The sequence below is a fragment of the Trichechus manatus genome, unplaced genomic scaffold (assembly GCF_000243295.1).
Source record: "Trichechus manatus latirostris isolate Lorelei unplaced genomic scaffold, TriManLat1.0 scaffold00063, whole genome shotgun sequence".
Classification (NCBI taxonomy): Eukaryota; Metazoa; Chordata; class Mammalia; order Sirenia; family Trichechidae; genus Trichechus; species Trichechus manatus.
The window spans coordinates 6948450-6975009 of record NW_004443999.1 but is presented as its reverse complement, the minus strand read 5'-3'; the positions used below and the strand labels follow the sequence as shown (position 1 = coordinate 6975009).

The 26560-nt window shown below is 37.2% G+C and overlaps 1 protein-coding gene across 2 annotated transcripts in view; it reads right to left on the bottom strand.

Moving 5' to 3' along the window:
* WDR7 (WD repeat domain 7) overlaps window positions 1–26560 on the bottom strand; it is a 426984-nt gene that overhangs the window by 305572 nt on the left and 94852 nt on the right. For both annotated transcript variants that reach the window (XM_004379257.2, XM_023733984.1), the window contains exon 15: window positions 788–1557. In XM_004379257.2, the coding sequence (XP_004379314.1) occupies window positions 788–1557 (770 nt within the window). The remainder of the gene's footprint in view (window positions 1–787; window positions 1558–26560) is intronic.

The window sequence follows — 26560 nt, the reverse complement described above, 5'->3', positions numbered from 1 at the left end:
AGTATTTGCTTGATTAAAAAAATTCTTCATATGCTCAACTCTCAATAGAGTATAATAAAATCAGGGCTTAAAAAGTTATCTTCTTGACTTGGGAAAAATTGCAACTCAAGCTAAGTATTCTGGGTGGCAAACAATTAAGCACATGGCTACTAACTGAAAGGCCGTTGGTTCAAACCCACTCAGAGGCGCCTCAGGAGAAAGGCCCAGAGATCTGCTTCCAAAAGGTCAAAGCTATGAAAACCCTACGGAGTGCACTTCTACTCTGCAGTACACGAGGGCTCCAGGAGTTGGAACTGATGCTACGGCAAATGGTTTGGCTTTGACTTGGTATAAGATCACTTACTACCCCTGTTGAAAGATTCTGGCTATACTTTTCATAAAATTCTGAAGCCAATTACTGAACACATACCGTGGGTCACAATGAGGGAAAGCATTTTAAGCAAATGTATATTCTAAATTGAATATTAGTGGAAACTTTAAGTAGATACAACTCTAAGATTATATTTACTCAAGCGTTAGTTCATTTGTTAAAGCTGAACTGTGACCTACTACTCTGATTCCAAGCTTTTTTTTAATAGCTACTAAATATGTCTGAGTATAGATAAAAATTTATAATTTTATTATGTTTTCAATCATTCATACTGTGTTTTAAAATGTAAAGGATAAACACTGAAATGACATTAAATAATAAACTCTGGACAGACAAAAAAAAAGTAATAAACAGGGACAAAAATATAACTGGTTTCTTTTTTTTCAAATGTCAGAAATCAAACTATCATTGTCATACCTGGTAGGGCCCTTCTTCATATGATCACCAATAAAGGTTGCATTGGTCATACTCATTAAGGTATTTGCCAAAGATATGATAGACAAGAGATGTTGTGTGGTGACGGCTCGGGACACTCCGTAAGTTCCCCTTCCTACTCCTTCGGCTGCTAGCAGCTTCCTTCCTACTTCTGCTTTCCCATGCGATAGTGCACAGGCAGCCTGATTATAACCAGGGAGCATCAGTGACATATGGCCTCCTCTTGATAACAGCCCAAATGACACTGTGCAATGGGGTTTCAGCATCCCAAGGCGGTCAAGACAGACTTCATCCAGAACTTCATTCAGACCCCAGGCATGAAGGCAGGACATGAACAGTTTTGCAGTGTCCATAGTTAAGTTATATTCTAACAGGGTCAATGGCTTCGATTTGCTGGCCCGATATTCAGGATCACTTTCTTCCCTTCTCTGCCTCATTAACTCTTCATCGTCCTCTTCATCATCAAGGAGATGTTCCTTTATGTTCTCTTTGATAGTTTCCTTCACTTGTTGGAAGAGGACTGCTGCTCGTTTTCCAGTGAGAAAGGAGCCCCCTTTGTCTGAGCTGCCAGATGCTTTTTGCAAATTCTCTGGGGAAATAAGCGAGGTATTCGGCCTAGAGGCTTCTTCAGTCAGGAGCTGAATAATCAACGCTTCCACGTCAAAGAAGAGCACATGTACATCTGGGTCTGTTAGGTTTGTCTTTATTGCTTGAACCATCAGGGAATTATGAGAATATTTAGGTAAATTCCCCTGAAATAAATAGTTTTAAAAGATGGTTATAATTAAAAGTTTTTAATACCGCATTCAACAATGAACAATAGCCAAAGGAATTAAAATACTTATTCAGCTGTCCTTTTAGGGACTTACAGAGCCCTGGTGGCACAGTGGTTAAAAGCTACAGCTGCTAATCAAAAGGTCAGCAGTTTGAATCCACCAGCCGCTCCTTGGAAAACCCTATGGGGCGGTTCTACTCTGTCCTGTAGGGGTTGCAAGGAGTTGGAATCAACTCAACAGCAATGTTTTTTTTAATGGCATATTTGTATGCCTTTGTTGTATTTATGTAATTAGTTGCATTATGTATTTACATTTCCTTGTACTCTATGGGACCACTTCAATCAGGGACTCACCATGTCTAACTCATCTTATATAATCCTAAACCTAGCAGAATGAACAAATAACTTCACAAAATCTTTATAAAATGATTTTTAAATTGATAATCAACTCTTCTGTCATATGAAATTGCAACCAAATTCCCTCAGCTGGTCTTTCTTCTGTCTCAATTCTCCTTCCATCTGATTATGCTTCTTTCTGGCTGAAGAGGCTTCAATGGCATTTCATAACCCAAGGATAAAATCCAGACTTCTTTGCAAAGTGCAAACAATCCTCCAGCACATACTGCTGCCTACCTGTCTAATTTCATCTCTAGCTACAATCCCCTATTATCTCCTACTAAAAGCAAATTAAACCACTCGTCCCCTCCAGAACCATCCAGTTTGGGGCATTTGTGCTTCTTCCTCAGTCCCCCTACTGTCACATACTTCTACCTATCACTAAAGAAGCATCAAGCAGCTCCTCTTTAAAAAAGAATTTCTAGAATTCCCAAGCAAACCTGATTACTGCCTCCTTTGTATAAACTTTTACTCTAAATTGAATGAATGATATTAACAGGAAGTTGGACTATAAATACTATTTCTGTGCTACAGATGAAGAATCTAAGGTGCATCTAAAAACTAAAACTAAACCCTTTGCCATTGAGTCAATTCCAACTCATAGTGACCCTATAAGGACAAAGTAGAAGTGTCCCATAGGGTTTCCAAGGAGTGGCTAGTGGATTCGAACTGCCAACCTTTTGGTTAGCAGCCAAGCTCTTAACCACTGAGCATAAATAAGTAAGATGATAAATTTATACTACACAGGATACAAATTAAAAAATATATATCAAGACTTTCTGAATCTTGTTCCTGTATTTAATTCATTCCTTCCACACTCACCTAATGCTTATTATATCCTGTGTTTGTGGAAGGCACTGAGGCTACAAACATGAATAAGATATGGCTTTCCTAGTCATGGAATGCAAAACTAAGTTAGACAGTGACATATAAACAAATTATTGCAATGCACTGCGATGGTGCTATAAATAAAGGGGACCACAAGGTACAATAAGGGACATAAAGAAGAAACCTCACCTTGAGTGACCAGGGAGACCCTCACAGAAGGGGGAACTTGAGCTATGAAAAGGAACTCCTGGCAGAAAGATAGCAAGGTGTGAAAAAGGATAAAGCCAGGAAACATCATGGAAGGACACTGACAAAACCACAAGCGGCTAAGAGGAAGAATGCAAGGGATGGCTCTTTGAGAGCACTGAGGGCCACACTAAGGCTTTTCAACTTTATCTTGCAGGCTGGGGAACCACTAATACAGTGTTTCTCAAAGAATCAGCAGTAGTGCTTATTAAAAATACAGGTTCCTGGGCCAGACATCAGACATAAATCAGTGTCTCTGGGAATGGGACAGAATCTGTCTAGTGAGTGCTCCAGGTGACATTTATGCAGTAAAGCTTCAGAACTACTGTCTAAAAGGCTTTAAAGAGGGGAGTAACATGATCAAATTTAATCCTATAAATGTTTCTCTACCAACAACATAGAAGTTGGCTGCAAAGAAGCAAGACCAGAGTCATGAATATGAATTGGGAGACAACAGAAGCCATCCAGATGAGGGAAAACGACGGTATGCAATAGCACTGGGGGTGAAGAACAAGGCAGGGGTTGAAGAATGTGTACATTTCCCTTTTAGTTCTCACAGTGCTTTGTAGTCACTTTCTCAAACACTGAATGTGTAATTTCAGACACTACGCTTAATACTTTGCACCTACTGAAACTAATTTGAGTGACTGATACGTGAAAATATTTACAATATATATAGTCGAATAGCATTCATATGATAACTACTATTAATAATAATAGTTACCATTATCATTAATTAACTACAAATATTAAGTATCAGTCAGTTAGTTAGTTATAGATACTAAGCTGTCACCATGGCCCAAGCATTAGGGTACAGCACAGCATAAGATAAAATATCTTATATCAATATTAGGTAGACAGGCCTGACACTAGGTATGAGTGAATAGCTAATATCAACATTAGGTAAAACAAAGAGCCCACCACAGTGCTTTAGTGGATATTATCTTTCCAGTAAAGATCTGTAAAATTCTTTTAGAAGAAAAGATACATAGGATATAAAATCAGACATTTGGGGGAAAAATATTTCTTCAAGCAACAATAGCTTAAAGAAAAAAGGCAAGAGTGAGGACACAGACAGACTCTTTAGTTCTCTCATCTGAGGCCACCTACACATGTGCCCCTTTCAGCGCCCCCAGATCTGCCAGTGCTTTCTGTCTCCCTCTAGGAGGTGTGCCAGCAGACAGCCCATGTGCTTGGACAACCAAAAGGTTATCTAGTGTCTGGTACTATGATATCTGGACATGATTGTGTGTGACTCCTCTTATCACAACTTTTCAGTACTACTGATTATGTCATTGTGGCAAAAACTACCTAGCAGCAATCCAGTCAGAAAAAGAGAGGGTAAGAAAACAACAACAACAAAAACAGGTGAGAAAATAGGGGGAGACTGAAGGAAAGAAAATGACTCATCCTGTAGATGAGCTATAACATAATCTCTGACATCACTAAGTCCTTCATATGACCTGTAATCACGGACAGTGTATTTTATGAACCTAACAAAGTCCTGTTAGTACAAAATACAGGTATCCAGCAAAGCTATGAAGATAAGATTTTAGCTAAATGCATGGAGAAATGAACACTCAAATATGTTCTAAAGTACCAAATTCTATATTTTACAGATTATTGCAAATGCACAAAGACGGCAGGCAGAGCTGATCACTGACGTGTTTGACATTCTTACATGTTACCTTAACTCTAAGAAAATGGAAAAAAAAAATCTGTCAAACTCCCAGGATCTCATGGCTTAATCATAAGATATACATATCTAGAGCAAACCAACTCATTCAAACCTTCTGATATTCTTGCCAATTTCAAATACAAGCTATCTAATTCAGGAAGTTCTTTAACAGCAGCCTCAGCATGCTTGCTTGGCCACCTTTATTAAGAACATCTGAAATGTGTGCTCACAAACTCCCCTTTACATTATCATGGAGAAAGATTAAATTCAATTCCACAAATATTTGTGCAGCGACTATTATGTGCAAGATGCTTGGGAGAAAATAAAGTCTGTCCTTAAAGTTATAATTTAAAGACTTACTTGAAAGGGGCAATAAGGAAAGCTATAAATATATATATAAAGCTATAATATATTATACATTATATATATGTATATAATATAATAAAGCAATAAGGAAAGCTATAAATATATATATAAAATATACACAAATGAAATGGTCTCAAGTTTGCTAGTAAAACTCAATGGTAAATGCAAAATACATACATACACACGCTTATTAAAAGGTTAATAACAAAAACAAAAACAAAAAACCGAACTCATTGCCATCGAGTAGATTCCAACTCATAGGAGTAGAACTGCCCCATAGGGCTTCCTAGGCTGTCATCTTTACAGAAGCGGACTGCCACATCTTTCTCTCGTGAAGCAGCTGGTAGGTTTGAAATGCCAACCTTTTCGTTAGCAGCCGAGCATTTAACCACTTACCAACCAGGGCTCCTCAAAAGGCTAGTAGGATAGATATATTTGACATTTTCATTGTAAATATTAAACCTATAACTTTATATTTTCTCTATGAGGAAAAAACACAATTTAGCCATTTAAAATCTAAATAAGCAACCTGACTTAAAATATTACAGAAATGCAAAATAGGAAAAAACTATTGAATTGCTTGCTCATTATTGAAAGTGAACCTGTGGCAATCACATTTAAGAGTAACAGGTTTAAGATTGTGGCTAGAGTGAAAATCAAAAGAAAATGCTAGAACTATGATCATGAGATTAATTCTTTTTTGAGCAAGGGTATTTTTCAGCACATACATGTGCACACATACACACCATATGCAGTAGCCCCCAGCAACATAAAGGCAATAACTTACAATCTACAGAGGAGAAAATGTTGATGTACACTTGTTATAACATTTATCATTATTATATATTTGAATACATACTAGGTTAAACCGTGTCTACTGAAACATCTGATAGCTTTGTCCTCTAAAACCAATGTTATAATGATATTTTAACTTCATTTCACTTTACCCAATGACTACGAGAAATTTAAAACCCTGGCAATAATTTTACTCTTTCACCATTCACTTCAATGATCCTGATTTAAAAGCTTGCTTAATTCTGATTCAACGTTTTCATATCACTTTTGAAGACTACCTTTAAAGTTACCTATTAAATAATTTATTATTTTTCCTGAAAGGTACTGAGTCTAATCTATGGCTAAAATATTAAATTATATTTAATATTAGTAGTCAGATGTCTACCTAAAGATATCATTAATCTATGTCAACAAGCATTGTAGACGTCAGCTGATTTTGATGCTAAAATATAAAAAAGAAGAGTGGATGATTTAAAAATACGTATACATAAATCTGCTTTGAAACTAGAGATTAACAATATTAAGGCTAGGAAATGTTATAAATCTAACATATATACTCACTCACACACACACACACACACACACACACACACACACACACACACGAGCTTCTATAAATATCAATACTGTGAGTCCTAAAATAAAATGTAAGGAAAAATAAGTATTTGAAAAATCTTAATATACTATCTTACAAAATAATTATGTAGACATCATATTTACAATGCACATTCTAAATAATTTTTAATTTCCTAAGTATGGTATAAACAACCGGTTTACTACCTAAGAATATCTTGGTAGGAAAGACAAATTAAAAAGAACAATAATTTGACTCTTGATTTTGGATATTTTATAGAATAAAAGCCACAAAAGAATTTCTGAAATGCTGATGCATGATGTTAAATGTGAAAGGTTCAATGAATAAAAATAAAGTGGTTTTGATGTACTTTTAAAGTATTCTAAAATCAGCTAAGTGAAAATCTACTAAAAAGTCTCCACAATATGGTTTTAATATCAACTGTTTTAAGTATTAAGAAAAAGGAAGGAAGGGAGGGAGGGAGGAAGAGACAGAAGGGAGAATGGGGAGGGAGGCACAGAAACTAGAAACAGCACCAAGAAAATGTGTAAGACTGAAATGGGTATTTGGTGCCCTCTGCTGGTACATTGCTGTTACTGAACACTAATGGTTAGAGTAACACTGAATGTGAGATGAATTCTTTTTCAAAAAATCCGTTTAAGTTGGAATTAGACAATATAGTAATCTACTTATATTAAATCGTTGATTTTGGATAGGATGGGGTTTTTATGATTAGGCATGAATGACAACATAGTCGTTAAAGCTGATGTTATTTTACTTCATGTGTTTTCATTAACAAGTAAATTAATAAGCATAAATCAGAGATATTTAACCTTTTCGATGAGTTTTAAGGCTTGATGCTATATTCTAATTCATTTCATATGATATAAATAAAAATCAAATTATTCAATAAAAGTCAAGTGTAAGTATTAAATATAAATGTTTAGCTCATGCCACTTAGAAAGAAAATATCTTCTCAAGATATTTCTACAGGCCATGTCTTACTGGATAATAATGTTTGAATAAGAATAATATCCAAATGGTATTCATATATTAAGAAATTAGAAGATTAATATATTGAGAATTCCCACACAGTAGGACAAAAGAGATTGACTTTTAAACTCTTCCCAAAAGGGAGCCCTGGAGGCTGGGGCAGTCCTCACTTCTCCATCATACAGACCTGTATATGAATCAATTAACTTCCTGAGTATCAATTCTCTTATCTTCCAAATAAAGAAAAGACTGTTTTTACCTCAGAGAGATGTTGTAAAGAGCTAACAGATAACACAAGGAGCCTTAATTTCACTGGTAAAACAGATAATAAAGTTCAACTCATTTTTATCCCAAATGAATTTGCTAAAAAATATACGTGAAAATTGTCTCAAACAACTGTGGGAAAGAAACTGTAAAAATCCAAAGAGCTTCTATTATAACTTGAAATATACTCCCTGGGTATGCCAAAACTTAACACATTTGTGAATGAGTGGGAAAAAGAAAGCTTCTAGGAAGCTGACTTGGTAAGAAAAGAGATAAGACTAATGACAAAATGAAAAGGAGAAAAAAAAACTGCTCCAGTCTACCCTGGGTCACCATGGTGAACAATTCCTAATTTCAGAAATATTCATGCTCAGATAGATTCTAATCTAACTCTGGTGGCATAATGGTTAAGAGTTTGGCTGCTAACCAAAAAGTCGGCAGTTCGAACCCAGCAGGTGCTCCTTGGAAACCCTATGGGGGGCAGTTCTACTCTGTCCTATTGGGTTGCTAAGAGTCAGAATTGACTCCATGGCAATGGGTTTGCCTGCCTGACTCAGCCCGTAGCTCACTGTTCTCACTAGGCTCACTCACCAACCACATCCACAAACTCTTATCTTTCTTTGCCTGGGATATTCTTCCCCACTTTTCTTCCTCTATGCAAATGTCTCTGTTTCTCCAGAAAAGCCTTCCAAACAACTATTCAGGTCAGTCCATCTCCCAGGGCCCTCTCCCACTGTGTTCGTACCTTAACTAGTAGCAAGCTCACCACAATGACTGCACACTTGTCTCCCACATTCCAGTAGGAACTCCTTCCTGCTGGGCAAATGCTGGGTATGGATGTGATTAATGCACTCTCCAACTAGTTCTAGCTTGAGGCCTAGCACTCAGTATGTGCTAAATGATTCAGTCAATCAACCAAAAGCATTAAACCAGTGTGTGTTGAGTACCTATTGTGATAAATGTTTTCAAACATATTATCTCATTTAATCTTCATTACAACCTTATTATACCCAACTTAAAGCTAACAAAATTGAAGTTAAGAGCTAAGTCAGTCACTCAGGGTCACACAACTAGTCCGTGGTGAAAATACAGGAGAAAGTCAGGTTCTTCCTATATCTGCCTGACATTTCCTAGATGTTTTCAGTAATGGTAGATATTAAGAGGTTCTCAGCATTTGTGCTTGTCAGTTTGTCGTCCTGTGGTGGCTTGTGTGTTGCTGTGATACTGAAAGCTTTGCTGGATACTGGTATTTCAAATACCAGCAGGGTGACACTTGATGGACAGGTTTCAACAGAGCTTCCAGACTAAGAAGAACCTAGTAGTCTACTTCTGAAAAAATTGGCAAGTGAAAACCTTATGAATAGCAGCTGAATATTGTCTGATATAGTGCTGGAAGATGAGCCCCTCAGGTTGGAAGGCACTCAAAATACGACTGAGGAAGAGCTGCCTCCTCAAAGTAGAGTCGACCTTAATGACATGGATGGAGTCAAGCTTTTGAGACCTTCATTTGCTGATGTGGCACAACTCAAAATGAGAAGAAACAGCTGCAAACATTGATTAATAATCAGAACACGGAATGTACGAAGTATGAATCTAAGAAACCTGGAAGTGTCAGAAATGAAATGGAATGCATAGAGATCGACATCCTAGGCATTAGTGAGCTAAAATGGACTGGTACTGGCCATTCTGAATTAGACAATCATATGGTCTACTATGCCAAGAATGACAAACTGAAGAGGAATGGCATTGCATTCATCATCAGAAAGAACATCTCAAGATCCATCCTAAAGTACAGCACTGTCAGTGATAGGATAATAGCCATACACCTACAAGGAAGACCAGATAATATGACTATTATTCAAATTTATGTACCAACTATTAAAGCCATAGATGAGGAAATTGAAGATTTTTACCAACTTCTGTAGTCTGAAATTCTTCAAACATGCAATCAAGATGCACTGGTAATTACTGGTGACTGGAATACAAAAGTTGAAAACAAAGAAGGATTGGTAGTTGGAAAATGGTGATAGAAACGATGCTGGAGATTGCATGATAGAATTTTGTAAGACCAATGACTTCTTCACTGCAAATACCTTTTTTCAACAATATAAACAGTGACTATACACGTGCACCTCACCGGATGGAAAACACAGGAATCAAATCAACTACATCTGTGGAAAGAGATAATGGAAAAGCTCAACATCATCAGTCAGAAAAATGCCAGGGGCCGACTGCTGAATAGACCATCAATTGCTCATATGCAAGCTCAAGGTGAAGCTGAAGAAAATTAAAACAAATCCATGGGAGCCAAAACACGAACTTGAGTATATTCCACCTGAATTTGGAGACCCTCTCAAGAACAGGTTTGATACACTAAACACTAATGACTGAAGACCAGGCGAGATGTGGGAAGACATGAAGGACATCTTACATGAAGATAGCAAAACATCATTAAAAAGACAGGAAAGAGAGAAAAGACTGAAATGGATGTCAGAAGAGACTCTGAAAGTTGTTCTCTAAAGTAAAGTAGCTAAAGCGAATAGAAGGAATGATGAAGTAAAAGGGCTGAACAGAAGATTTCAAAGGGCAGATTGAGAAGACAAAGTAAAATATAAAGAAATGTGCAAAGATGTGAAGTTAGAAAAACAAAAGGGAAGAACATGCTTGGCCTTTCTCAAACTGAAAGAACTGAAGAAAAAATTCAAGTGTCGAGTTGCAATTTTGAAGGATTCTATGGGCAAAATATCAAATGATGCAGGAAGCATCAAAAGCAGATGTCACTGTACCAAAAACAACTGGTCAATATTCAATCATTTCAGGAGGTAGCATACGATCAAGAACCAACGGTATTGAAGAAAAAAGTCCAAGCTGCTGTGAAGGTATTGGTGAAAAACAAGGCTCCAGGAATTGACAAAATACCAGTTGAGTTGTTTCAACTAATGGATGCAGCGCTGGAGGTAATCACTTGTCTATGCCAAGAAATTTGGAAGACAGCTACCTGGCCAACTGACTGGAAGAGATCCACTATTTGTGCTCATTCCAAAGAAAGGTGATCCAAGAGAATGTGGAAATTATCGAACAATGTCATTAATATCACATGCAAGTAAAATTTTGCTGATGATCATTCAAAAGCAGTTGCAGCAGTATAACAACAGGGAACTGCCAGAAATTCAAGCTGGATTCAGAAGACGATGTGGAACGAAGGCTATCATTGCTGATGTCAGATGGATCTTGGTTGAAAGCAGAGGATATCAGAAAGATGTTTACCTGTGTTGTGTGGACTATGCAAAGGCATTCAACTGCGTGGATCATAACAAATTATGGGTAACACTGCAAACAATGGGAATTCCAGAACACTTAATTGTGCTCATGCGAACCTGTACATAGACCAAGAGGCAGTTGCCCAAACAGAGCAAGGGGATACTACATGGTTTAAAATCAAGAAAGGTATGCAGTAGGGTTGCATTCTTTCACCATACTTATTCATTCTGTATGCTGAGCAAATAATCTGAGAAGCTGGACTGTATGAAGAAGAACGTGGCATCAGGATTGGAGGAAGACTCATTAACAACCTGCAATACGCAGATGACACAACATTGCTTGCTGAAAGCGAAGAGGACTTGAAGTACTTACTGATGAAGATCAAAGACCACACAGCCTTCAGTATGGATTACACCTCATCACAAAGAAAACAAAAATCCTCACAACTGGACCAATAAGCAACATCAGGATACATGCATAAAAGACTGATGTTGTCAAGGAAGCAGCAATCAAGAAATCAAACAATGCATTGCATTGGGCAAATCTGCTGCAAAACACCTCTTAAAGTGTTAAAAAGCAAAGATGTCACATTGAGGACTAAGGTGTGCCTGAGTCAAGCCATGGTGTTTATCACCTCATATACATGCGAAAGCTCGACACTGAATAAGGAAGACCGTAGAAGAATTGATGCCTTTGAATTATAGCGTTGGTGAAGAACACTGAATATACCATAGACTGCCGGAAGAATGAACAAGTCTGTCTTGGAAGAAATACAGCCAGAGTGCTCCTTGGAAGCGAGGATGGAGAGACTTCGTCTCATGTACTTTGGACACGTTATCAGGAGAGACCAGTCCCTGAAGAAGGACAACATGCTTAGCAGAGGATTAGAAAAAAGAGGAAGACCCTCAATGAGATGGACTGACACAGTGGCTGCAAAAATGGGCCCAAACATAACAACGACTGTAAGGATGGTACAGGACCTGGCAGTGTTTTGTTCTTTTGTACACAGAGTTGCTATGAGTCAGAACTGACTTGAAGCAAGCTAACAACAGCATTCATTCTGTAGAGATTCTAGAGACGGGCAGGGTTGAGGAAAGGGGTGAGTCCGTGCCACATTAAACAACCCTCAAATGTTGGGTCATTCACAGTGATTCAATGAATATTTTATGCTGGGCACTGGAATGAGGAGTATAACATGGTCCTTAGAGGAGCTCTGATTCTGGTATAGAGCAGTGGTTCTCATGCAGGGGCAATGTTCTCCCCAGCACCAGGCAACATTTAGCAACATCTGGAGACATTGTTGGTAATCACAACTAGGGGTTTGCTACTGGCATTTAGTGAGTAGAGGCCAGGTGTGATGGTAAACATTCTACAATGCACATGACAGCCCCCAAAAGGAGACTGGGAAACGAAGTTATATTACATCATGTAAAAAGAAAATCCTGATTTATGTACATAAATCTTCTTTTGTTTTTCCCTTTTTTCTACCTCTTCCTTTCCACCCATCCACTCCCCTAAGAAAATACTGATTTCACCAGCGTTGATTGCTGCCAGGTATTGATGGGTATTTTCACACAAAGTAAGTATAGAGAGATGTATGGAGGAGACATTACTAGAAAGATCTTTGGATATACTGGGCCTATTCCAGCCTACTGAAGGCATTGTATAGAATTCCAACCACAATCATTACATACTCATTATACTTCCTATCCTTGGACATTGCAATAAACTGTCTCCCGGAAATGACTGACTGATGAATATAATTCTATCCAAGGTTAATTTTAGAGCCTGCAATACCATGTCATTTAAGTCATCTCATGAGTTTCACATTCGTAAATTTTAAAAACCTCAAAACCACTGTCACTGGCTCACAGCCTTCCTTGACAGCCACCATCCTGGAGACTTCACTACCCTTGTAGATCAATGATTTTCAATGTATTGTCTGTGCTTGGTGGGCAAGAGGCCTCCTCACAGATGTAAAAGGATTCAAAGCAGGGTAAATGACACAACGTTAAACACAGGGTCATTTAGTAATAAAGTGAGTTACTATGGTTACATCTGTTAATTATGCTAAAAGCGCAATTCATGTATCTTGCTACTTATAATTTTAAGCTAGCATGTGACTATAATTTTCTACAGACTTTCAGTATTCAAATTAGATGTCACACTATCATGAAATGGAGAGTAATGGAACAAAGATTCTAATTTTTCCTACACCTTCGTCTTCAGCTAATTGCAGCCTGTTGCTACTACACATTCACAGTCAATTTTTTACTTGTTCTTAGTCCCTATCTCATTCCCCCTGATGCCCTCTGTAAGTCCTTTCCGCTGTCATCAAGTCCTCTAGTCAGGTGCTCACACTCACTCCCTGCAAACAATCTTCCCTCCTCCTTGGAGAAACGTGAGGGCTTTAGTAATGTGCTGTTCTCAATGCCCATCCACTACTCACAGAAACAAATACCCATCCAGATACCAAGCCTGTCCTCTATTGGCTCTTTAGCCTCAATCCACAAATATTCTCAATTGTCTTCAAAACTGCATCTCCCTCTAGCTACTCCTTCTCCTGCCTTTCTCACACAAACTTTTCAGAAGTATTCAAGACTTGGCTATTTCTACTTCCACACTTCTCATTCACTCATTAGCTCACTACAATCAAGCCTAACATCATGGCGAAACAGTTTTGAAAAAGGACACTAATGATCTCACTAACAGATACAATTCAATCCTTCCAATACCCACCATCTATTGCAGTTGACACAATTAAACTCTTGATTCCCTCTGTTTGCAGGTCAGCACATTCTGCTGGTCCTCATATTCCTCATACCACTCTTTCTCCAGTCGTTTCTTCTCCTTCCACTTTAAGTTGGTATTCCCTAGAGCCTATCTCAGCCCATTTGCTATCTCTGGATGATCTCATCTACTTCCATGGTTTTAAGTACCATTTGTATGTTGGATATTCCACAATCTGTATATCCATCACCAAGCCCCTCCTTCTAGTTTCACATCCTTAAACTGAACTGCCTGACTGGCATCTCTGACATAGATATCCCATAGGAACCTCACACTTACCATATACAAAGCAGCTCATCATCATCCTCCACAAAACCTGGTCCTATATTTGATATCACATTTGACAGACCCACTTTCTACTCATCACTCAGTCAGAAAACTTGTGAGTCAACCTTCCTTACCAACCACACCTATTCAATCACTAGGTCCTGCTGAATATAACTCATAAACAATTCTTGAATCTAAGCTCTCTATCCTTTCTATCACTGTCTTAGTTCAGGCCCTCATGATTCTACCTGATATACTGCAACAATGGCCTAACCAGATCCCTTATCCTAGCTTCTTGAACCCATCTTTTTTGTAGTCACCAAAGCATCCTATCTGAAACACTTGTAAACCTACCACTCAGCATCTAAAAACTCTTCAATAGCTCCATTTTACCTACACAATGATTTTCAAACTGTGCTCCAAAGAGCTATAAGGAGTCTGAAAAATAACAGAGTTGGCAGAGTTTGGGGCGGGGGGCAGGAAATGAAGAAGAGACAAGTGAAAGTGTCTGTGAGCACCCTCCTCTCCACTTCCACTTCATCTAGGGACTATTCCCTCTTACCTGTTTTACATATAGGATTTCATATAGAATTCCCTTTGAGGAAAGGATTTTAATGCTAATTTTTACAAAGAAGTTTGAAAACCACTGACCTAAAAGATAAAGTTTACGCACCTTCACATGACACAACATGAACTAGCCTCCTTTTCCACCACTGCCTGTCTCCCAGTTGATCCACGGTATGTCCAACCTCCTTCTTTGCTTATGCCATCCACTCCTCCCAGAATGTATTCTATAGCCCATCTGCATGTATCACCCAACTATATTCTACCCATTCTTCAATGTTTGCATGAGATACCCCTCCTCCAAGAAGCCAGACCTGATCACCTCAGGCTTGGACAGGTTTCTGCAAAATATTTTACATTTCTTAGTCAGCCCATTTACTGCCCTGCATTATATTTCCTGAGGGTAAATATCATGTCTTATTCATTTTGGCTCTCCAGGGCCTAAAACAGTACCTAGTAGTCAATAAATGTTTACTGAACTAGATTGATTCAATTATTTTCTAAAGGCAGCTATAAAAGTCAAGAAGTTTGAAATCTTTAAATGGTCTAATAAAGAACAGATTTTTCAAGCATATTAGAAGAAATAATTTCTTCCCCAAAGTACTAAAATATTAACATTTAGACACAAATCTTTATACTTCTATCAAATTTCTTCACAATACCTTTAAGTTTCTAAATAAGAGTTAAATATAAAGTATCACACACAAGGGCTGGAAAGATATGGCTGCTGAGAAAGTCTTAGGGTCTAATCTACCTAGTGCTCCTATTTTCTCAGCAGTCTGCCATTTGATTTATCATGGAGATGGTGAAAGAAATTTCTACTCTGTTGTCTCTCATATACATTTCACAACAATCTAAATTTCTTTTCGGGTACGGTGTGTTTTTGTTAATGTATTTCCAGGGAAAAAGAAAACTACTCTGAATTTAAAGCCATCATAGAACAAGACAGCTATTTTCTTGGCTCAGAATAATATGATGTACTATAATATACTTAATATGAACTATGAATTAAATTCATAAATTCATTGAATACCTATTATATGCAAGGCCCAGGGCAAATAAGGCACTACAGCCATGGGGCTTGTTAAATTTCAGGGAGGGCAGTTCCCTTGTCTATGTCATTATTTGATGATGTTATGTAATGATCACAACAAATCCCATCATGTTAATTCCAATATCCTTAAAGAGGGAAGAAAACCAAAAACTCTGTAATCACCAAAAATTTAGTACATATAAATTAAATATCTAGCCAGTTTTGAGAGATCCCTAATGGAGTAATCGGTATTGTACTCATAGTAACCTAAAATTCACTTCCTTCCAACCAGACAAAAAGTTGGTGGAAATCTTCATCTAAAGTTCAATTTAAAAAAAGAAAAAAGTGAATGACGGGGGAAAAGAAAAAAAAAAAAGTTGGTGGAAAACTAACCCTGAGTTGGAAATTTTCAAAGTATTCATTCCAAACTCTACAAAATATCCACACATGATGCACACCCACACACATTTATACATAAAGGAGTGCACGCCCTCACAACCTACAGGTAGTGTACTTTCCCATAGTGTGTGAGAGAGTCCTATGAAAGTGAGGCAAATATGAAGACAGAATAAGAGAGAACAACAGCATTAGGACATAACACATCAAAGGAATGTAAACTATTTTTACACAGATAAGAAGGATGAGAGATTAACTTAATATGATGGATGAACTTCGGAAGAGAGAAAAAAGATGAAAGAGAGGAAGGAAGGGACAGAAGAAAGGAGCGAAAGAGGGAGGGAAAGGGAGAGAGAGAGGGAGGCTGGTCAGCCTGCCAGACTTCATGGATTGCCTTGTATTTACTTGCATTTATGATACTAGCAACTAATGTATTAACGTGTGTTCAGAAATTGATCACACTATCTTAACTATGTCTCTATACCTAATCAATTGCTTTAAAGCTTTTAATTTTACTTTGATGGCTCCCAATTTTTTTTTAAGTTTATTATCCTTAAGGAGTCTCTACCAAAAGCACCATATTAAATTCTCAAATTCTCATTCTAGAAGTTTAAGATAATTTTAAATTGTTTCTACCAACTGACTAACAATAAACAGAGAAGTAATGGCAAAAAAAAAAAGAAAAAGAAAAAAAAGTCACTGATTGCTCACTGTAGAGTTTAAATCCATTCTTACTAACCACTATATTATGAGCTTGTAGGGTACAGGCAAAAGGTGGGGCAACACATGAGGAAAATTCCAACTCAGACTGACTGACTCAGGCCAATCTCTCACCTGCCAGTAGGTTAAAGATATACTCATATAAACAGAAAGTATATGTTCTTTAAATTCATACCCCACTGGTATTTTAAATGGATCCAAAAACAGAAAAATATACATATATTTTTCAAGATGTGCTTCATCCAGTTCAAACAATATACGATTAAGATAAAGGAAATGAATGTTTAATACAATTTCTCCTTAACTAATTCATTGCACTGAATTTTAACATGTAACAGCAAGAATATAGGGACTCAAATTCTGGGAAAATCATGGCAGTGATGACAGCCTGGTTATTGGATTTTCCCAAATCCCCACATAAAAAGAGACAGAGCAACTAGATAACAAAGCCAAAACCACTGACAATGTTTTCAACAAAATTAGTTGACAAAGTATTCCTGTGAGTTCAGGTGGATGGGAAAAAACTACCAATAAACTACACGATCCGCCTGGTATCAGGCATCTCTATGAGAGGAAAGGAAGCAGTGAGGCATCTAACAGATCTAACAACAGGAAAACCCCAAAATAGCTAACAGATATTTACCAGAAAACACTGGAGCCTATTTGAAAATAGCAGCTGAATCTGGGAGGAGTTTCGTGCACCTCAATAGCAAGTAAGTGAAGCTCACGGAAGAATGGTCTGGAGGGGCTGGTGCATCAGAGCCCCAGTGCACTTTCAACACTGATGAATAGGGTACACTTCTGGGAAAGGGTCCACAGTGAGGAGAAATTGCGAAGAACGTAATCAAAATTCATAGATACTACAGGGGGAAAAGGGGGGGTGGGTGAGGGAGAGGAACAGTGCTAGGAAATCTCAGAAAGCAAGCCGCCATATTTTCAAACCACATGAAATCAACAGAGAAGGAAGCTCTGCAAAGTTAGAAAAGCTATCTGAATGAATCATTCCAAATAATCCAGGAAAAATCACTTCACAAAAAATGAGCAATCAAAAAGTATTGCAGTCAAATCCCACCTAAAATTACTATAAGAAAAAGGAGAATAAAAACCAGGAAAAAACAAAAACAAAACAAAACAGGAAGACACACTCAAAAATCACATCAAAATGAATGTACTAACTCAAAACAAGCTAAAAGACATTTAAAATGATTCATAACATGAAAGAATAACATAAATGAGAATTAGAAAAACTCCGAAATCAAGTGACAGAATTCAATAAAGAGTTAGAAATAAAACATCACTTTAGAAATAAACTCTAATCTGGAAGAAACACAAGAGTGAACAAACACAACAGATAATGACTTAAGAGAAACAAGAGGAAAAGAAGAAAATTTTTCAAAAATCAAAAAGAAATTAGGCTCCTTCCGCTTTACAGGAGATTAACTTTTGTTAGTGTACCTGAAAGGTGGGATAATGATTAGGGGTTGGCAGGGAGATTGGTTAATAAATGGGGGAATTTCGTAAAATAAGTAAATACATTAAAAATATTGGGAGTGAGGATTCTCACAGTTTTAGAAGAGAGTTACAAACATGGCAGGAGGAAGGGGATGAGGGAAGGCTAGAAGAAAGACTACGGTGGTGCGCTGGAATTGGAGGTAATGGTGTTAATTCAAGGTATGTAACATATTTAGGTAGATATAGAAACACGTAATGATGTGTGTTTGTGTATGTGTATATGTATATAAAAATGCACATATCATCTAGCTCTGACCACTGAGATGGCCTGGAAGTACTGTCACCCCAGGAACAATGAGTGTATGTAGCATCCAGCTCTTGGTTTCTAATTACTATTCTCCACTAAAAGGAACCATCTGTAACATAGGCACTCAATAAAAATACATTGAAAATATAATTTGCCAGTAGGAATTACAGACCAATCTTTGTGATCCTTTAGCAAGCAGGAAGAAGACAATAGAAGGAGCAGAGCTAGGAGCTAGACTGAGGAGGAAATGATGTGATTATAAGCCAAGGAAAAAACTAGTTTTAGAATGCTACAGAGGTTGATGTTGAAGAAACCTAAGAAAAGGTCATTAGTTTTGGCAGTTCAGATATGGTGAAACACTTTTATTTTAATAGAGATTTTGGAGCAGGTATCATACTGGGGGAGGAGGAGGAAATAGAAAGGGCAAAACTGAATGCAAAAAGATCAATTATAAGGTATTATCTAGGGAAAAGATGATGGACTAGAGGAGTGGTAGGCAGAGATTGAGAGAAAAAGATGGATTTGAGAAGAAGATAAAAATGACAAAAGTTTGTTTTGGATTGGTTTTTTTCAGGGGAAAGGAAGGTATCAAGGATAACGCCTATGATTTTTGTTATCTATAATGGACAAGGAAATCCTAGTGGCGTAGTGGTTAAGCACTATGGCTGCTAGCTAAAAGGTCCGTGGTTCGAATTCACCAGGCACTCCTTGAAAACTCTATGGGGCAGCTCTACTCTGTCCTATAGGGTTGCTATGAGTTAGAATCGACTCGATGGCAACAGGTTTGGTTTTCTTTTTCTTTTTTTTTTTTTTTAATAATGGACAAATGGTAGTGACATTTACTAGGACAAAAAGGGCCAGCAAACTTTTTCAATAGGGAGCCAAACAGTAAACGTTTCAGGCTTCAAGGGCCTATATTTTTCTAACAATGCTTTAAAAATGTAAAAACTATTCTTAGATTGAGGGCCTTATTGACCTTTAGGCCATAGTTTTCAGATCCTAACCCGCTGCAGTTGCCGTGGAGTTGATTCCAACTCATAGCAACAGACCCTAGGTAGTAGAGAATAATGAGGAATGGAATGTTCTGAGAGAGATAATTGTGAGTTCAATTTTAAACTGTTGATTTTAAGCTGCCTTTGAAAAATAAAACTGGAGTTGTCAAGTAAGCAGTAGGACCATTACTGAGAACAGAGAAAACAACAGAGCTTTGCAGTCTCGCAGAGCTGAAGAAAATATCGAAGATTTAAAGGACCAAGATCCTGGTGAGAAGGGAGAAGAAGAAAACTGAGCCTGACACAGAGCCATGTCCCTTCATGCCAAATACTGAAGTTTTGTTAAGAGACTAAGCAGCTAAACAGACAGCCTCTGAAAATCAAAATGGAGTTTTAGGCAGAGTTGTCATGCTGAAAAGACAAGGATTAGACTAAACACTCTAGGCTATGAGCCCTGTTAAACACGACGGGATCTCAGTTGGAAGCCCTAGAGGGCTACACCATAGGGGTGGGAGCAAAATTATGGGTAGGTGGAGATTTACAGAACTGAAACCTTGACTCTGTTTAATTCCTGATTAGATTAATCTGATCAGCCTATATTCTACTTGGAAAAGGATATCATGTGAACATACTATAATTTTTTTTTTATTCACAATGTCTAGACTTCAATGAAAAATTACTAGGCATACCAAGAGATTAGAACATATGGCTGAAAAGACAAGCAATAAAAACAGACCCTCCAGTGATCCACATATCAGAGTAAGCAGACAAAGATTTTAAAATAACTAGGATTAATATGTTCAGGGAAATAAGGAAAATGGTAGAGAAAGTAGATGAAAAGATGAAGAATTTCACCCGAAAACTGGAATCTACAAAAAAGGATCAATAGTGGTTATTAATGGCGAGAGATAGGGGGAAAGAAGGAGTCATTGCTTAGGGGGCACTGAGTTTCCGTTAAGGGTGATGGAAAATTTTGAAAATGGACCATAGCTATGGTTGCACAACGTGATGAGCATAATTAATTTCACTGAATTGTACATGCAAAAAATGTTGAAATGGCAAATGTTTTGTTATATATACTTACCACAATAAAAAGGATCAAATGGATATCCTAGAAATAAGACTAAATAAAAGTAAGAACTCATGGATGAGTTTAACTGTGGATAGGCACAGCAGAAAACATTAGCCATACAGAACATCAAAGATGTGCAAACTGAAACACAGAGAAAAAAGGCCAGAAAAAAAAAAAAGGAGACAGGTGAGACACAGTTTTAGAAAAAGGGTGGTGGTCTAATATATATGTAATTGGAATTTCCAAAAGAAAAACGAGAAGAATGGGACAGGAGCAGCATTTGAAAACATAATGGTCAAGAATTTTCCTAAACTAATAAGAGACACAAATTCAGGGATTCAAGAGGCTCTGGGAAGCCCAAGCAGGATAAATATACAAAGAAAACCACATTTCAGCAATCATATTTAAACTACTAAAAAGAAATGAAGAAAAAGAGAAAATCTTAAAAGCAACAAGAGAAAAAAGCATTTTTTAAAAGTAAATTACCCTCAAAGGGGCAACAAGAACGATGGCTGATTTCTTTAAAACAAAGGCGGGTAGATAATACTTTCAGACAATTGAAAACTGAGAGAATTTATTGTCAGCAGGCCGGCACTAACAGAAATAAGAGTACTTCTTCAGGCAGAAGGAAAATGATCCCAGATAAAAGCATGGACATATAGGAAGATATAAACAACAACATAAAGGTTAAATAGGATAAATATTCATGAATATTGACTGCACAAAACAATAATACCAATGTCTTGTAGGGCTTAAAATATATGTAGAATCACAATGCATGACAACTAAAATGTAAACGAAAACGAGGTGAATGGAGTCAGTTTTCTAAGGCTTTAGCATTATCAAAGAAGTTACAAAAGTAACAAATTGTCTGAGACTGTAATAAGTTGGGGATGCATATTTTAATCTCTAGGATAAGGACTAAAAGAATACTATCAGATATATAATTAACAATTATATAGAGGGGGAATGAAATAAAAATATTTGTTCACTCTGAAAGAAAGCATGAAAAAGAGAGATAAAGGAGAGTGAAGGTGAGTCAAATGGAACCTAAATGTTAAGATGGTAGATCTAAAACCAAATATATTAATATATAAAAGAAAACTAGAAATAGGGTAACAGAGATTGGTTGTGACAGCAGCAGTTAGAAAAAAATAGCAGATAGAAAAACATGATAAACAAATTCAGCAATCTAGGAATGTTGGTAAGGAAGGAGATGCACACATAATATTTTATCTACAATTAAATCTAGAACATATTAAAATAACCAATGTTCACACAGACTTACTAGAAAAGAGTTAAATTTACATTCAATATATCCAACTTAAAAAGCTAGGAAAACATAAAGCTTCCCATTCAAAAATTAAACTTAAAAATTTTTCAACAAAAACTTTTACAATTGAAACATTAATTTTAAGCTACCTAAAGGATCTAACCATTTCAGAGTATCCAGAGAGTACATATTTTAACATACTAATAATCACTGAAAAGAAAAAAATTACCTGATTGCTGTTCTCAGTTTGAGAATGCCAGCATTCAGAAAGCAATTAAAATCCTGAGTAGAATAATTATATCGAAAACACTACTCTTTCTGTTCTTATCATATCTGTTATTATGTTAGAGACTGACATTAATTTTAAACTATCTCTGGGTCACATGAAAACCAAGGTAAATAACGAGTATCCTATGTGTTAAAAGATCATGATTATTTTATTATTGGAATAATTTTCCTTCTAAAATCTCTCAATATCCCTCTCAGACTAGAAGGTGACAAAGTTGCCTTTATTTGATTGAGGAAATAGGTCTCTCCTCCTACAGTCATAGACATTTATTCTTTTGTTTTCTTAAGACTGGACGGCTTAGCTAAGGTACCTTAGCTTACTTATTAAAGACTAGATAACAATTAGTGTAATACAAAAGTTTTGTCTTAGTTACCACCTGGAACAACCAGAAACTGACTTTATATATATTTATAAATAAATAATAAATAATCAACATATTTATATTTTCTATTAAAATATTCTTTAAAGTTTTGGGGTAGAATGTTAAGCAAGTTTAATTGACTCTTCAAAGGTCATACATATCATAAAAATTCTAAGAAGGACAAAAACAGTCAGCTGGCATCCTATACACAGTATCATTTGGCTTGATCCTGTCTGTACCTTAGACTGCCCTTTTCACAGTGAATCACAAAGTCACTTGAATCAGAATAAAATTTTTTTACAGAGTGAATTTTGCAAGCAAAAATCACAGAGAATGTTCTTAGCAGGTTAAATTTGACTAAATTCCATTCTCTCACCTAGTTACACAGAATACACAGCTACTAACCTTTGTAAATACAACCCCTTCATTTTTTCAGGCTTTTGACTAATTAGACAAAAGAAACAGAAATGTAAGGTAAACGATCAATCATCCTGATCGCTTTTCAGTGTCTTCAACCATGTCGTATTTCAATATAAACAGGATGCTTCTAATTAACACAATCATGCCCAGGATGTAAAGATCTCAACCAGAAAATCACACACAATAGGCCTAAGGAACAGATTTCATGGTACTGGTGCAAAGGTTAAGTGCTTGACTGCTAAATGAAAGGTTGGCAGCTCAAGCCCACCCAGCAGCTCAGCGGGAGAAAGGCGTGGCAATCTGTTCCCATAAAGACAACGGCTAGGAAACCCTACGGGGCAGTTCTACTCTGTCACGTGGGGTCGCTATGAGTCAATATCGACTCGATGGCACCTAACAACAACAACAATAAGGCTTTCTAGCATCACTAATAAAATCCCTCTTGCCAAAGGCACTCCCCAAAAATCATCTCACCAAGAACAACTGATTGTGACAAAACCTGTATGAGAAAACTAGTCAAAAAGATCACCAGACATCAGACCATTTTCTTAACATGTTCATTTATGCATTCATAAAATACCATCACATGCCTAAAATATTTACTATCTGGCCCTGTACTTTTAGAAAAAAATTGCCAATCTCTATTGTAACCAACTTTTAGGTTTGTCATTTGCAAAGTTGTGGACAGTAATAACTAACTCACCTATTTGCAGTGACAATTAAGGAAGACAATATATCTGGAAAAATATGATAATAGCAAGCACCCCAAAATGAGAACTGTACTCTAATTCAGGCTCTGACACTCCAGCATCTTTTTAGGAAAAGAAAAATATCCCGTCCCTACTCTATCTTACTATCGCGTCACTCCTTTGTAGGAGGATTCTGTTCCCCCTGCAAATGCTCCATCTCCCAACACTCTTCTAGAAGAGGCCTGTATCTCCTATTACAACCAGCCTCAAAGCCTATTCCATGTCTTGCTCATTTCTGTTAACAGCCCCACCATTCTCTCTTCAGCTTTTGTGAAATCATTTGACAAATTATATTTATTCAACCTACATAATACCTTATAATCCATCCCTTCTTGTACATTTCCACTGCCTACTCCTATTTCAGGTCCCCATTACTTCTCTACCCTTCCAGTGGCCTCATAAGTCATTTCCTGTATCAACATTTTTAAGTGTCCTATACACAAACGGCAGAAATGAAAGAATATTAAACAAACAAAAATCTACTTTTAAGACTATTAAAATTTTCTCAGCAAGTCCTATACTACTGAGAGGGTTGTTCGTTATGGGTTTTTGTTTTGTTTTGTTTTAACTTTGGGTGGGTTTTACTTCTCCTGAGGCTAGAAAGCCAGAGGACTGCTATTTAAATATTCCTCTCAGATGGTGCCTCAAACCCAACATGAGAAAATAGTTACAGAAATCCCTAATGGTCTAGCCAACATACATTTTTCATAAAGTGATTATCTTCCTGCAGCCTCAGCTTCCTAAGCCTTTCCCCCCTTCTATAATTGTTTTCCTTGTAGGCCAGGCAACAATTACCAACTGCTACAAGACTGAGGAGGTTCACAAACAATATATTTTACAATATATAAGCGTAGTGTCTCTGATATCTGGTGCTTTTATCACTAATTGCACTATAAAATGCGCTACTAAAACAGGGCCAAACAAGATTGTAAAAATCACATAATGGACCATGACCACTTATAAAAGACATTCATAAACATTACTGTACTACTTAATTTTCTTTAATTTTCCAGATACATAATTACTGTTTCTAATTTTTTGGAAACAATAATGGTATCTAGGTGATACCATCAAGAAAAAGAATATATTTGGGAATTACATAATACATGTGCTTGCCCATATATATACACTGTTTTATAAATTTGCTCACAATTAAAATTATATAGAATGTCAGACAATGTGCAATGAGCACTGAGTTTCTAGGGACATCTATGTGGTCCCTTGAAATAAATTATACGTATGACAAGAACATAGAGGTGTGATATTCCTTAAAGTTCAGAGCAAGGGAATGAAAGTATTGGAAAAAAAAAAAAAAGCATGTCACAATTCTAATCTATGAAACATACAATATAACATATCCAATAAAACATTTCTACCTTGGGGAAAGACAGAATGATCAAAGGGTGATATTATGCCAATTACTGGAGGATGCGGATCAGTAGGCTGCCTATAGTATTTCATGTCATCAGCACTCACTAATTCATGGGCTAATTTTCAAGTTTGTAGATGAGCCTTTCAACCCCTTCACTATTTATTCACATGTCTAACCATTAAAAAAATAGGAATCAGGAATAAGAGAAAATAAAAATGAAAGTATTTTTGTTATACATTAATAACTCTAATGAATACTTAGGCATAGTACTGATTATGATGGAATATTAGCATTATCTCTAGGCTTCATTTATCAATTACCAAAGACAAACTGGTTCTAAAAATATCACAGGACAGGACTTCCGGGCAACATGGTGCTATAGTCAGAAGCACCATGCCTTGCCTCCACAGCAAAGATCAGAAAAGCTAAGTCAAACAGAGTCAAACGTCAATCCTGAAACACTAAGCATCAAATGAAGAGATAACTCAGCCAAGCACCGAATGGAATAAGAAATTGACCGAGAACAGAAGGCAAGGAGAGATACATGCAGAGGTCCCCTATCAGCTACCGCAGCATGGATCCACCATCTTGGACTACTACTGGAGATCAGCGAACAGTGGGTATGAGAAAGCAGCTTCACAGAGCTTCCAGCAGGAAACAGAACAACCGGTAACCAGCGATATAGGCCTTCTCACCCCCCACCATTCTTCACCCCCACTTAGCCTCCTCTGCTTCCTGCAGCCACACTCTCTTGGCCGGGAAAAACAAGCTTCACCCCGGTGTCACTTGGATTCCAACCTCCCGCACTTGCCAGCTCCCTGAGTGCCTTTAGTTGGCTGCTGGTGTCGCTTTTTTCCACTTCTTCACATTTCTTCCTTACCTCTCACCACCTCCTCCTCCTTTCTCTCAAATACCTGGCTCTGTGCGCCATCTTTGCTTCTTCCTGAAAGGCTACGAAACACTGCTTGACTGTGAAACTGCTTCCAGGCCCGTGTCACAACACTGGTGGGACACCCGGGGCTTTTTTGTTTGTTTGCTCTGATATGTTCTGTTTTGATTTATTTGTTTTCTTTTTCTTTTCTTGGCTTGGGAGCCCCTTCAAGCTGGGCAGTATAGCACAGCTTGAAAGCTACTCCCTTACTCTGCGCAGATATACAGGGACATCCCTGGAAGCATTTCTTTTTTTGTTTTTTTTGTTGTTGTTGTTTGTTTCCTTCTCTCTCTTATTCCCTTTTTGTCTTTCTTCAGTTCCAGTTTCTCAATTTATTCTTTTTTTTCCTTTTACCCTTTTTCTTTTTTTTTTTTTCATTTTTGTTTTTCCTCATTTCTCAGTCTCCCATCTCACCACTCCAATAGCAAGCTCCCTTAGCACTCTTTTTTGTTTGTTTGTATGTTTTTGGGAACTGTTCCTCTCTCCTCTCTCTCATCTTTCCCATACCCAGCTTAGCTCCACACATCACAATCTCCTTCCTGCCTACCTGCACTGTGCGCTGAACATCACACTCCCAAGCAGCACAGGCAC